This window comes from Pituophis catenifer, unplaced genomic scaffold, assembly GCF_029215685.1.
Source record: "Pituophis catenifer annectens isolate HBS135680 unplaced genomic scaffold, rPitCat1.0.hap2 SCAF_1, whole genome shotgun sequence".
Lineage (NCBI taxonomy): Eukaryota > Metazoa > Chordata > Lepidosauria > Squamata > Colubridae > Pituophis > Pituophis catenifer.
The window spans coordinates 331,988,613-332,002,804 of NW_027256881.1; the positions used below are offsets into that span (position 1 = coordinate 331,988,613).

A 14,192-nucleotide genomic window follows, 5' to 3' on the forward strand; every position below is an offset into this window, starting at 1 on the left:
TATTCTACAATGTGAATTAAGGCACCTGGTCCTTTCGTAGAATTGTTTAAAAATTCAGCTTGTGGGAAGAAGAGTTCTGTATAACTCAAAACACACATGAACGCCTTGATTGCATTTTTTTGTTCACTTTGAAATACGCTTCTTTTATAAATGTCTCTTCATCAAGTAACATATTATGTGGGGAGGGGGACAGACCCCTCCCTTGGTACTGTTTCATCTGTCTGACAGCATTATTCAGCCAGTTTCGCAGAGTTCCTTCGAGAGTATTTTCAACAAGGTTAAAAAATAAAAGCATTGCTGGTGTATCAAAAGCAGAAACCTCCCGTCAGCTCCTGAGATAAGGAGAGGATACCTGAACAATTAGAGAGGAAAAGGCATCCCGACTGCTGCAGAACAGCATGCATTTAGGGGTGTGCGTACGTATGTGTGTGTCTTTGATGTTTTGTGTCTGTGACTAAATCTTTGCAGCAGCAAAAGCCCTTTCCTGCACCCTTTGCTGGAGAGATTTGCCGGGAGTTACATTGTGTCAGGGAGTCCCCACTTACCTTGATGCTGCTGTCCCAGAATGCGAACAACGAAGTGCTGGCGTCAGGCATCGCAACGCCAAAAGTGCCAGCTTGTGTGCGAGCCCACCCTTCTCTCTGAGGCACCCTAGTCAGACCACGGATGCTCCTACCAAGGGGTCCGAACTACCATCCCAAGCTCTGCAACAAGGAGCCTAGGACTTGTCTGCAACGTTGAGAGTTAGGACAGAAGCTGAGGAGGGGGACGAAGTCCCCCCTGCATCACTGCCGAAGAAAGGTTCTTCCATGGATGTACCAAGGCTGCTCCAGCATCAGGTACCTCTCCTTTCTGCTGCCATCCAATCAGAAGCCAGAGGCACAGAGGCTGGAGCCAGCTCAGCTCTTCCATTGGCTGGCAGAGCCTCTGAGGAAGGCGACTTGCTTTAACCCCGATGGTGCCCAGGCACAACAGAGCATGGAAGTTGTTTCCAAAAACTCTGTTTAGCAACAGCCAAGGCTTTCGGAGAGACCGGGGAAGAGGAATACTGGGAGAAAATCCCCTCCCCCATTTCACCTTCGTCAAGAAAACCATTGACAAATGGAGAGAGTGTTCTTCCTAGGGTGAACAAAGGCTGGAGAAGGTTCTCTCTCTCTCTCCCCCTCTTTCTTTCTTTCTCTCTCTCTCTCTCTCTCTCTCTCCCCCCTCTCTTTCTCCCTCTTTCTTTCCCCCCCCCCCTCTCTCTCTCTTGTAAAAAGGGCTCACAGTGATATGAGGGAAGGCTGATCTTTTTCAGGTTCTAAAAGTTGCAAGGGAAGGACACTTTCTGACCCACAGATAGTCTGAACATCTTAAGCTAAAACTGAATTGGGTAGCTTGGCATTGTTTGGTGTATGCTCCAGGTCATTGTATTAAGCCATCAGATAGTCATTGCATGTTATATAAACCTTGCAAATGTGTGTTATTACCCCACTCTCATGGCTTGGAGTGTCCCCCGCATAGTGAGGCACTCATTTTTCATTGGCTTCCAGCACAGTGTATCTCCCCCCCCATTATTATTTTCGATTCTGTTGGAATCAATGGACCAGAAACTGGGAGTGTATTAAAAAATTGAAAGAACTTATTTTATTGTCTTGAATGAAAGGCAATAAAAGTTGCCAACCATTTTAGCATTTTGAATGTTGAGCCATACTTTTACTCCCCACCCCCCCAACTGCCTTCTCTGATATTTTTTTCTGCTTAAATACATAAAAGTTATTTAAAGCAGTCACTTCCGATCTCTTCTGACTGATATCATGGTTTGTTTATTTGTACGACTGGTCAATCGAGGCTGCCCTTCAGGAAGTTCACTAATGCTTCTCTTCAGAGGAAAGAATAAAGTGAACTGTGAGGAAACGCACCGGTTGATGGCCAGTGGCCCAGAGCAGCCTTTCCCTGACTTTCTAGTTGCAACAGCACAGGGATATATCTTGGGAAGAGTTGCACTGGACAAACAGGGGTTGCAGACTTTTTTTTGCAAAGGTGGATTGTGGAATGTTCTAAGCAGCAACCCCATTTCTCAACTTTCAGCTGTTCCCCAAATTTGAATCTGCTTCAAGCAAAAAGCCTGTGTCATTTCCTTGGCTTCCCCTTTTCTCACAAAACCTTATGCCATTTTTTAAAAAAGAAACAACTCCATGGCCATAACACAACAGTTGACAGTGGTCAAGAAAGAGAGAGTAGAGGGGAACTTCCTGTCTTTGGAGTTGAATCCCAACCTGGGTTGAATGTCTTACCTTGTTGGAAGCCATCTCACTGACTGAATGACGTGTTTGCAAAGTCTCCAGCTGATCCAGGCACCAGTCTAACTCTTCCAAGGTCTCGATAGCCAACTTTTGGTAGGCATCCTCTATGAAATGCAAAGAGCATCATTGAAAATGCCATCTAGAAGGCATGTCTGTGCCACCTTAAGGAGTCTCCACACACACTGAAAATTAGGTTCAAAACCGGCAATAACCTGAGTAGCCCTAGGTGGAAACCACAGTGGTACATTCTGAAAACTGGTTCTAGTTTGAAAAAAATGGTCCAGCTCTTATTTTTTGCAGTTCACATGTGGCATCTCTCAGAACTATCAAGGTGGGGTCTAAGCATCATGGAGGCAAGTAAAGTAAGGTTAAATAAAATGGGATAATATTTTAGAGTTATTGAAGATCCCAGTTGTAATATTTGGAATCAGCTGGAAAGCAAATCCACAGTAAACAGAGCAGAATCATTTGATTCAGAATATTATATTAGCCTCTTCAGGGAACAAGATGCTGAACCACATGGGATTGCCAGAAAAAAGGATTAATGATTTATAACAGAGTTACTGCAACATAAATAAACACTCGTATTTTGGACCATTTTCCTTAAGGGTTGCAATCCTAATATTTGAATTTGCTTTTGGGATTTTCTTTTGTTAACATTAGCTCTTTTATTCTGTAATTTTATTCTATAATAACTTGAAGCAGCAGTTTGGACATTGAATGCCTGCTGGAAAAGTAGTTTGCATATATTTTAAATGGCTGGAGCAATGTTTCTGAACCTCAGCAACTTTGGCTGGGGAATTGTGGGAGATGAAGTCCATACATCTTAAACTTGCTGAGGTTGAGAAACACAGTGCTAGAGAAATAAGATAGGTCTTTGCTCTCAAGGACCTTATAATCTACATTTCAACCTTTCCTGGGCTCATGCCTGATAGAAGGCTACATTTAGTTTGTTTTTGGTTTAATGTACAAGCTCATTCATAGTGGCTTAGCATTATGTGTGAACCAAGGAGCTATACTTATTCAGTATATCATGATCAACCAAACATTGAATTTTAGGGCAAAATCCTGGCTTTAGACTGTCCTGACATTGCTTACCTTGTCCAAAGAGGCAAGATAAGGAAGCAAAGACAAGAAAGGGATAAGGAAGTAATAGAGGCTTTCCTCCTTGCCATTCTAGGACTTTTGAATGCCACAGCCTAGGAATCCTGCTAAAGAGTGCTTGGCCATAGCATTGGTATATAAGTTGCCTCCCCCTCACATTAACTTATCTCACTGGGAGCCATCAACTCCCCCCCCCCCCCGCCATTTACTGCAGCATGTGCCTCTATGGCATCCCCTGCCTTCTGTCAGACAAGCCCGCCGAGGTTGATATATGCTTCTGGAACCCATTTGCCCGATGTCAGGGGTCGACCAAAGGTTTAGCAGAATGCAGGAGAGAGAGAGAGAGAGAGGTGGTTCAGGTTGCCCCGAGGCTGGAAAGGAAGGGCTGCCCATCAGAAGGGCCTGTCTCTTGTGGGGCCGCAGAGACCAGCTGAAAGAGAGCGTTTTGAATAATGGAACAACTGACGTCAATTGGAGACGTTCCACCCGCCGCAGAGGTGGCATGAAACAGAGCCAGAGAAGGAGGGGCAGGGAGAGGGCAGCCCAGAGCAAACACAGACTGCAGAGGCTGAGGGGGGTGTGACGGGTAGGGGTGGGAGGGCAAGTAGCCGGGGGGGGGCAAGGCTGGCCCTGAGAGGCCCCCGTAAGAATCACCTGCAGCGGGCCTCAATACTACTCTCATGTACAATGCATGAAAAGGAGCTGGTAACACCAATCAATCCCCCCCCCCGCTTTTCTCTTTAGGCTGAAGAAACCCTTTTTCCCCCTTTCCACGGCTTCAATACAATTGCCTGCTGACACTGCACACACATGAGCTAGGAGGAGCCCCCCGAATGTTTAGTTCGAACTTCTGTGGCACAAATTCACTTGGAAAAGGGCAAATCATCCTTTCCCAATATTCAGACATGGGAAAGGGTAAAGCACGGGGTGGGGTGGGGTGGGGTGGTCAGGAAGCAACTAAAGCGTGGTATAAGAGAAGTAAAATCTTGTAGGAACATAGAGAAAGGGTTATTTTTTTCCTTGCACCTCACAAAAAAATAAAGTCTGCAGCACCTCCAATTTAACAAGTTACCTTTTTTTTTTTTTTTAAAAAAAAGCTTTTTTGGGCACAGAGCTTAGCTTGTGGAACTCTTTGCCCATCAACCTTAGTGATGGTTGACAGGAGATTTTGACAAATTCAGAAGGGAAGATCTATTAATAGCTGTTAAGCCATGAACGAAGGCTGAGACTTCCACAGTCAGAGGCAGTCTAGCTCTGAATGTCAGTTACTGGGAACAACCACAGAAGGGCATCTGCCTATGCATCTCTCTTGCAGACTTTGTGGAAGCATCTGATTGGCCTCTCTTGAAAGCCAGATGCTGAATGATGCAGACCTTGGATCCAAATCAGCTGATTTCCTTTTACAAGCTTATGAAGCTTTCCAGTTTGTAATATGGGCCACTTCACAAGGTGAGGCCATTTTACTTGAATGAGAGTTAAAAAAAAAAAGGAAAAGGAAAAGATCCCAGAGACAGCTGAGAGGGTTTACCTGATAGATTGACCTTAGAGGTAGAGACGGGATTGACTGGACCAGATGTTCGCCTGCAAAATATAGCATAAAGTTAAGCTTCTCTGAAGCCCTGCGGCTCTCTGTGGCTGGTGATGGAGAGAAGGGAAATATCCCCAAACAAGCTATTTACTCAAGAGCACATTCCCCCCCACACCAACGTAAGAGTAGAGTATGGTTACCGGCATGCAAATTATAATTGAACCATAAACTCTAATTTAAAGAAGGCTGCATTCCTAAGCAAATTTACTTGAAAATTAGCTCTGCCAATATGCCAAGAGGTTGTACTTCAAAGGAGTACAATTTTAGATGGGAGCAGTAATGTGAAATGTCTTCCCTACTTCTCTTTCTTTTAGAAATCTGGGACAAAGGTAACTTGTACACAGTGAGGTTCTCCTTCCCTCTGGTCAAAACAGGCAAGATGCAGGCAACGACAGCTTGTCATGTCTCCCTCCCTTTGCCCCTTCAATCTCATGGTTGTAGTGACCCACTTCACTTTTTTGACCCCTTCCTGTAGGCATTTTGGCCTTATTGCATTGTGACCTTGCATCTGCCATCTTGCCCATTTTGACCTCCGCTGGGAACACAGCTGCTCTCACCCTAGAAATGTTCTTCCCATTGTTGTCTCTGTTTCTTGTTGTATTTCTCCTGTTTAGAGCTGTACAACCCAGCACCCTGTGACACTGAGGATGTGGCTTCATAGCTGTATTAAATCAGCATTCCTCCCGGTCTTGAATCAGAAGAAAAGTGGGCCAACAGGTAAGCTTCACTGTGCCTCAGAAACCCGGCTGGGGAGGGATGCTCCGGTACAGATTTAATTCCCAGTCTCCCTTTCCTCTCCCATCATGTGTCTCCTACCAATGGGAAAATCAATCATGAATCACTCGCCCATTAGATGTGGCCTGATGGCACAAAGTTGAGGAACTCCGGTTTGTGCCTGGAATGGAAGGTTTAGTCACTTTTCAAGTGGCCTAAGCTAACATCGATAGTTGGTCTTTGGAGATCAGCAATTCCATTGACAAATTGGTGGTCATAGAAAGGAGCAGGAAAGAGCTCACTTTTCCTATCACACTGCTACTCTTATGTGCCCCTCTGACTGGATATATTTTTTTCTTTGATTGTTTTCTTGACATGGGAATATCAGCCTTCTGGAGACGGATATATTCATGTCAAGAGTCATATTTTTTTCTGGTGAGGGGGAGGGAAGGAAAACAACACAGCCTGTCACTGGGGAAAAGCCCACAGCTACATCAGGGGAACTCTCTTCTGCATCATCCTGCTCCCCTCCAACATCCCAGCAACTGTTGGTGGGGCTCCTTTTTTTTTTTTTTTAAACATGGGAAGAGTCTTCTGGAAAATCAGTATTCCTGTGGGAAACAAGGGAACTCGCTCTTTCATTTTTTCACAGCCCAGGAATCTATTAAAGATGGAGCTTGCAACTGGTAACCCCCACAGGACACACAAAAATGCATTACAGTAGTCAAAATTGGGGTACCTCCCTCCAGAAAAAGATAACACTAAGAGAAGAATGACCATGCAAATCCTGTACTTGTTAGGACTAGCAAAAAAACTGTTTAATGTTTATACACCCAATGTTTAATTGGGTGTATGATCAATGAGATGTCTCTTCCCTTGTTTATACGGATTGCTCTTTTGTACATACAAATCTATTAGTTGTTGACAGGTCTGCCAAAAACCAGAATTACCAGCCATCCAGAAAACTGGCAGACCCATATTCATAAAACGAAGCAGTTGAGGGTTAAGTGGGTAGCAATAGCACTTAGATTTATATACCGCTTCACAGTGCTTTACAGCCCTCTCTAAGTGGTTTACAGAGTCACCATATTGTCCCCAACAATCTGGGTCTTCATTTTACCGACTTTGGAAGGATGGAAGGCTGAGTCAACCTTGAGCTGGTGAGACTTAAACTGCCTAACTGCTGGCAGCCAGCAGCTACCAGAAGTAGCCTGAAGTACTGCCTTCTAACCACCGCCACCATGGCTCGATGCCTCCATGGAAGCCAAGTGCCCAAATCTCTTACAATTGAAGCCAAAATGGCCCCAGAGAGCAGGGCCTAGTGACACAATGGGTGTGTCTCTGTGTGGCTGCAACAGTCTTAAGCAGGCAATAGAAGTTCAGCAGACCCAAGTTCTGGATCGCACAATCATAATAACATCCTCAAGACAGACAAATGCTATGCAACATCAGGTTATATCGGGAGAATGGAGAACATTCAGTGTAACAGCTTCTATTTCTGCAGCAGACAGGGTGTCATAAGAACATGGTCCTTGCAAATGCTACTTGAGGTGTCTTTGTACACAATAGGGAGGACAAAAGGATGAGACCCCAGAGACAGTGCCTTCTGTCTGCAGTTTTGCTTTATCAAACCATCATGCAGAAAGAACTACAGGATCATAAAAAAGGGTTTCTGCAGGTTGATTGAATGCCAAAGTGGGGCACAGTTTCGTCAACCACCCCTTTAATTGCCCAGTCCCCACACAATTCCTTCCTTCCTTCCTTCCCCACCTGAACCTGTCACTCACTTGTTGCAGACATGTTCCCGGAGGTGGGTCAAGACAGCAAAGTTGTTACGAACTGTCCGCAGGCTGGCCAAGACCTGTGAGTGGGAGAAGAAAAGCATCCCTCAGAATCAACCGTGTAGCGGCTCTTGGTCTCACATGAATACTCGCTAGCTGGATTTGCAAAAAAATCCATATTTTTCAGTAATTGAATCAACCCACTTATTGGATTTGCCTCCTACAATGAACCATAAATGAAATAAAAGATTAACTAGGCCACAAAGTTAGCCATGGTTAAAATTAACCAAGTTTAGCATATTTTATGCTCTTTGTCTTTAACTGACCAGGTTATACAATCCAAGCCTGAAAGGATGTTATCACTTAGGAGGGCCTCCCTTCATACAACTTTTCCCTGAAACTCCCTTTCTCCTTTAGAGCAGGGATCTCCAAACTTGGCAACTTTAAACCTGGCAGACTTCAACTCCCAGAATTCCCCAGCGAGCTGGCTAGGGAATTCTGGGAGTTGAAGTTCTCCAGGCTTAAAGTTGCCAAAGTTGGAGACCCCTACTTTAGAGAATACTGTGAGGTTTGCAGATGTGGGTTTGCAGTCTTTAGTCAGTCTCTTTTCCTCCCCGACTCCCAGCTCTGCCTCTCAGTGGTCTTGCAGCTGCCAGAAATTGAAGTTTTCTTTTGCTATCTGATTAAGGAGAGGGTGAGGCTATTTTTAACCTTCCTTCCCAGATAGTACCAAAACTCTGTATCCCAAGAGGGAAAAATTGCTTGCTGACTCCAGGTGGTGAATTCACTTTTCCATGTACTTCCCTTCTTTTAAGAGACAAAATGTTTTTCTCCTGGAGAACACTGTTACAAAACAGTGAGATATCCCAAAGGAAGGATATGGGAATGCCAAACCATATAAAGGTAGTCTTTAAATTACAAATTAGGGCCAGAATTTCCACTGCTTAAGCAAACAGGCTGTTAAGTGAATCGTGCTTGATTTTACCACCTTTTTTTTTTTTGCCAGCTATTAAATCACTGCAGTTTTTAAGTGAATCATACGTCATTAAGTGAATACAGCTTTCCCCATTGACTTTGCTTATTGGAAGCCAGTTGGGATGATCACAAATGGCAAACACGTCACCTCAGGAGACTGCAACTGTTGTAAATACATGCCAGTTGCCAAATGCCTGACTTTTGATCACATGATTGTGGGGAATGCTGTGAGGCAGGGGTGAAATGCTCCCAGTTCGGACCGGCTTGCCCGATCTGGTAGCAATGGAGCCGGGTGGTTCGGAGAACCGGTAGCAAAAATCCCTGCCCCCCCCCCCCATGCCCAGCTGAACCGCACAATCATCAGAGGCTTTTTTTTTTACTTTTAAAAGCATTCAAAAGGCTCTGACGATCTCAGCTGAGTTGCCTGATCGTCAGAGGCATTTAAAAGAAAAAAAGCCTCTGCCGATCAGGCAATTCATCTGGGATCGTCAGAGCCTTTTTTTTACAACGTCTTCACTGGTTGTAGAAAAGGTACAAGAGCTTGTAGAAAAAATGCTTTTAAAAGTAAAAAAAAAAAAAGGCCACGCCCACCCAGTCACATTACCCCCCACCAAGCCATGCCCACAGAACCGGTAGTAACAAATTTTAGATTTCACCACTGCTGTGAGGGTCATAAGTTTGAGAGCTGGTCGTAAGTCACTTTTTTCAATGCTGCTGTAACTTTGAACAGTCGTTAAACAAAGGACTACCTGTATGTGAGGTATGTATACTAAGGGCAGCAAGAAGATTGATAAAAATGATATGTATGGGATGCAGTGTGGAAGCCTGAAAAGCTATGCATAGCATGGTGGAAGCAGAGAAATTCATTATTTTTGCACATATAAACTTGGGGGGTGGGGGGGAATAAGGAAGATTAAGAAACAGATAAAAAACAATTATGCAGCATTAATTCCCAAAATATCTAGGTATGTTATGTGATTGTGGCCAACAAGTTAAATGACTTAGAAAGAGTTCAAAAAAATAATCAAAAGTGAGGAAGGATTGCCCTATGAGGGACAACAGCCCCACCCTCCCCGCAATCCTTTCCAGAGAAATGAGGCTACAATTCACAACAATAGTGACTTGGCCATGGCCTTAGGCCCTTAACATATGAGGTTGGAGAAAGCCACATAGGGAACATTATCTCATTATGCTTCTGAACATGTTCTTAACTGGGCACAGGGGCACAGCGTGCCAAGATTGACAAGGGAGGACCATTTTCAGTCCTAAAGAGAATACCTACCTGTGCAAAAGGAGTAACAATCAAGTCTTCTCCATGCCTGCAAGGGGAGAAGAGAAGGATGTTAATGGCTATAAAGCAGGGGTGAAATCCAGCAGGTTCTAACAGGTTCTGGAGAACCGGTAGCGGAATTTTTGAGCAGTTCGGAGAACTAGAAAATACCACCTCTGGCTGGCTCCAGAGTGGGAAGGGAATGGAGATTTTGCAATATCGTTCCCCCAGGAGTGGGGAGGGAATGGAGATTTTGCAGCATCCTTCCCCTGCCACGCCCACCAAGCCACGCCCACAGAACTGGTAGTAAAAAAATTTGGATTTCACCACTGCTATAAAGTCCAAAGAGTGGGTTCAATTTCTGAACACAGCCTGAAGTGCCATACTGAGCGCCCTATCCAGATTACATCCCTGTCCTCAGCTAACCTAGAGGAATTGCCCTGGAATATATAGATGGCCTTGGAACTTCCTTTCCACACTATGGCAGACCTTTCAACATATCCCAGGTGAAATCGGAAACCTGGATCAGAACCCACCCTGTACCCATTTCATAAGACTCTGTCCCACTGCCTTGCATGAAATTCACTGAACTTGACAAGGGATTGTTCTCAAATGTAAAAGAACGGGAAGCTGAAGAGAATTATTCTAATTGCAAATACCAGAACAGAATTCTTCTGCGATCCTTCTTTAATCCCAGCCAGACTGATTACTAGACTTAGAGCAGCTAGACTGCAAACATCCCAAGATACGGTGTTGTCCCTGGGAGACACACTTAGTGTGGCTCTGATTTTCCAGCAGAAGAGGAGCATCAAGAAATTCCATGTAACAGTGGATGTCAAGGATGGAAAAGAAAGAAATGGGCTTTGTGTGATTTGATGAGCCTCAATTTCTGCTGGCAAAAGACAGAAAAATGTATTGGGGTTACCCGTGTCCTCTGTGCTTACATGTCACTGCTGATAGAGGAATTGCGGGACATGGCTTTCGGGGAGAGGTCATAGTCGCTGTCCGATCGGTACAGGAAGGACTCCCGACGTTGGCTGTGGGGTGTTGTGCCTTGTAAAACAAGTCCCAGGCCCAGATTGGCCTGGGAACCAAGGGGACTTCGTCCTGGAGAGAAGCCATTCTCGACATCAAAGCTGTAGAAAGACAAAAAGAGAATGCCAAAATGTAAAACGATTGCTCCAGTTGCTTTGCTCAGTCTTTTCCTGTTGAAAAGAACATTTTATTTTTAAAGAAGATGGCAATCATGGCTCATAATATACACTAAGCCTCCAATGAAATTACAGGTAGTCCTCAATTTAATAACTGCTTGCTTAGTAACTATACAAAGTAACAACAGACCTCCTTTGGATTTGAAGTTCCAAAGGCCACCCCCCACTTCCCCAAGATCATCGAATCACATTTTGGGCATTTAAACCCAAATAGCCTGCATTTATGGCTGTTTGCAACATCTCATAGTCACGTGGCCTTAATTCTTTTTGTCAGAAACTGATATTTATTCCAGTTTCCGTCAAAAACTATGGATCGCAGATCATGGATTCACTTAACAGTCACAGACTTTGCATAGTAACTGTGGTGTTCACTGTACATCCACTGCATTCGCTTAATGACTGCCTCGAAAAAAGTTTTAAAATCAGGTGCAGTCATGTGTGGGAACCTAATTAACGACGGGCATTTATGACCATAACCTGGGCCTCAATTACAATTGTAAATTGAGGACTACCTATAAAATTTCACAGGACTAATTTGAAAAAGGAGTACTAGCTGCTCAATAGTAAATGACACCTCAATAGTAAGGGGGGGGCTGCATATAAATTTAATAAATAAATAAAGCTTCCATAACTGCAAACGCACATACATATGAATGCATCCCACTGCTGAACAGTAAGAAAGTTTAAGAATTTGCTATATTTTAATTCCTGGAAGGAGAATAGAGGCTGATGAGCTTTACCTATAGTCATTGACAGGATGACCATGTGATGATGGTTCTTAGTGTACCACTTTAGCAAATATTTGGTACCTATATGATTTTGAGAGGATTTGGTGCCTTAAAATTTCATGGAGAAAACCAAGTCCACTATAGAGCGGTTTCAATTCATCCATTCAATTTGTATAACCACCACTTGATGTTTGACTCTATGCAACAAAAAGCAAGAGAGAAACAGTAAAACACAAACAAAACTGAAATACATACAGTAGTTCCTGAGGAAGCCCCTCAAATCCACAGCAATAAACCACTAAAACCTATTACAGGTAGTCCTTGATTTATGACCTTAGCAACCATTTGAAGTTCTGATGGACCTCCCAGGAGGTACTTGCAATCCAGTTCTGTTGTCGTCCACCCCCTGATCACATGACTGTACGTCAGGCACTCGGCAACATTTTTGGTAATTTGTCGTGTCCCATGGTCATATGACCATCCCTTATGATGTTTTTGCTGAAAACCAGCAGTTACTTCCAATTTTCAACAAAAAATCCCCATAGCAAACTGTTGGTTCACTTAATGATCACTGCATTTGCTTTACAATGGTTGCATTTACTTTATGACTACCAGTGTCTATGGAGATTCTCAGTCATCCAGGTCATGGTTGTCCCAAAGGTGCTTTTTTCAAGAGGCAACTGGACTTTCTGGTTTTTCTTTGAAGATGTTTTGCTTCTCATGCAAGAAGCTTCTTCAGCTCTAACTGGATAGAGGGGAATGGAAGGATTTATACTCCTTGCAGACAGCTGGACATTTGCCTTCTTTTAGCATGTTCTTAAGGCCACCTGGAGGCTTATCTGTGCCATCAGGGTCACCTGAGTGGTGCAAATGGGTGTGGAGCCTTCTTGGAACTGTTGAAAGACCTGTGTTGTAGACTGGAGATAGAAAATGTCTTATCCCTCCCCCTCTGTTGAGAGAGGGAGGAATATCCCTCCGTTGAATTTTGACATAGATGGCCTCTTTCACTCCTCTTCCAAATCAGCTTCTTCTCTATCCAAAATATGGACTTCAAAAGAGTGGCCTGTATCTTTTAAATGCAGATGGACTGCTGAATCTAGTCCTGATGTGTTTACAACTACCACACTCACTTAATGACCACTGCAAAAAGATTGTAAAAACTGATCTGGTCACATGAAGACCCATTTTCCAATCGTCATGATTTATGATTGTCATAGGCAGGCTCCATTATGGTCATAACTCAAGGACTACCTGTACTTGGTTTTATTTGTGTGAAGTATTGCACAAAGTCATTTTAGGGGTCAGCAGGATTATAATGCTTATGAATCTTTGGCCAAAGGCAACCCAAGTACTAAATCAACTGCTGCTTTGCCAAGTTTTAAAACTTCTTTGCTCATCCACTCCACCATCTTAACCTACCAATCAGATTCACAGCTAACCCATAATGCGTCTTGCTTGCTTTCAATAGCGATAGCACTTAGACTTATATACTGCTTTAAGGTGCTTTACAGCCCACTCTAAGCGATTTACAGAGTCAGCCTCATGTCCCCAACAATCTGGGTCCTCATTTGACCCACCTCAGAAGGATGGAAGGCTGAGTCAACCTTGAGCCTGGTGAGATTTGAACTGCCAAATTGCAGGCAGCTGGCAGGCAGAAGAAGTAGCCTGCAGTACTGCACTCTAACCATTGCTCCACCGTGTATATGGTTGTATGGACTAAACTATTGTGGCTTGTAAACTATAGATGACAGTTGAACTTTTTCAGTGAAGTTACCTATTTGAGTTAGTAGTCAACAAATCATAATCACAGCTGTTGCAATACCACCTCGCTTTCATAAGAACAATAACCTGTTAACTAGAAGGAAATAGCCATTCCCCTGTCTAGCAGGGTCATCCAGAATGAGACAAGGCTGGAGGTTAGATATGCAAGGAGATCTCCTTTCTGCCATAGAGGAAAACTATTATCTTTTGAAACAATAGAAGCTGGGTAAGTAGGCTAGGAAAAGAAGAAAAGTAGCATCTTCCTAAGCAACTGTTAAAAGGAAAACCCACAAAAATCTGGATAAGGTCCAGGCAGTGGACTCTAGCCTCAAGCATCATTAGACGATCCTAAGAAATAGATAACAAGTCTAGTTGGAATTGTGCATTAAGTTTAATTTTTGTTACCCTGTTTAACAGTATTAAAGTCTAATGTTTTGTCTCTTGTATTGATGTTCTTTGTGTAAAACCAGTAATTTGTGGGTTTTATGCAATTTGCAATTGCTTTATAGTGGAGCTACTTCTAAATTAGGAGCAGATCGATTTTATGTTCTGCCTAAAGCCTTATATTTTCCTTCTCAGTTTTCTTTTAGAGGGCTTATTCTTTACAGTTGCTGAGATTTGAACAGCTCTATATTTTTATCTCGTTTGTTAACAAATATTTTTGCATACATATAAAGCTAAAAGGGGATTTTTTACATTTGCTTTTCTTTTTAATAAAATTTTATTTTATTTCTCTCTTGTGAGATTGGTCTGTTTTCTGAAGGAGAGACAGAAA

The 14,192-nt window shown here is 43.4% G+C and overlaps 1 protein-coding gene across 1 annotated transcript in view; it reads right to left on the reverse strand.

Annotated features, from left to right (window-relative positions):
• PDE4C (phosphodiesterase 4C) overlaps positions 1–14,192 on the reverse strand; it is a 51,013-nt gene that overhangs the window by 22,411 nt on the left and 14,410 nt on the right. Inside the window, exons 2-6 of the mRNA XM_070931753.1 lie at positions 10,662–10,853; positions 9,730–9,766; positions 7,479–7,552; positions 4,918–4,970; positions 2,277–2,389 (exon numbers count right to left, since the gene is read on the reverse strand). Coding sequence (XP_070787854.1) covers positions 2,277–2,389; positions 4,918–4,970; positions 7,479–7,552; positions 9,730–9,766; positions 10,662–10,853 — 469 coding nt within the window. The remainder of the gene's footprint in view (positions 1–2,276; positions 2,390–4,917; positions 4,971–7,478; positions 7,553–9,729; positions 9,767–10,661; positions 10,854–14,192) is intronic.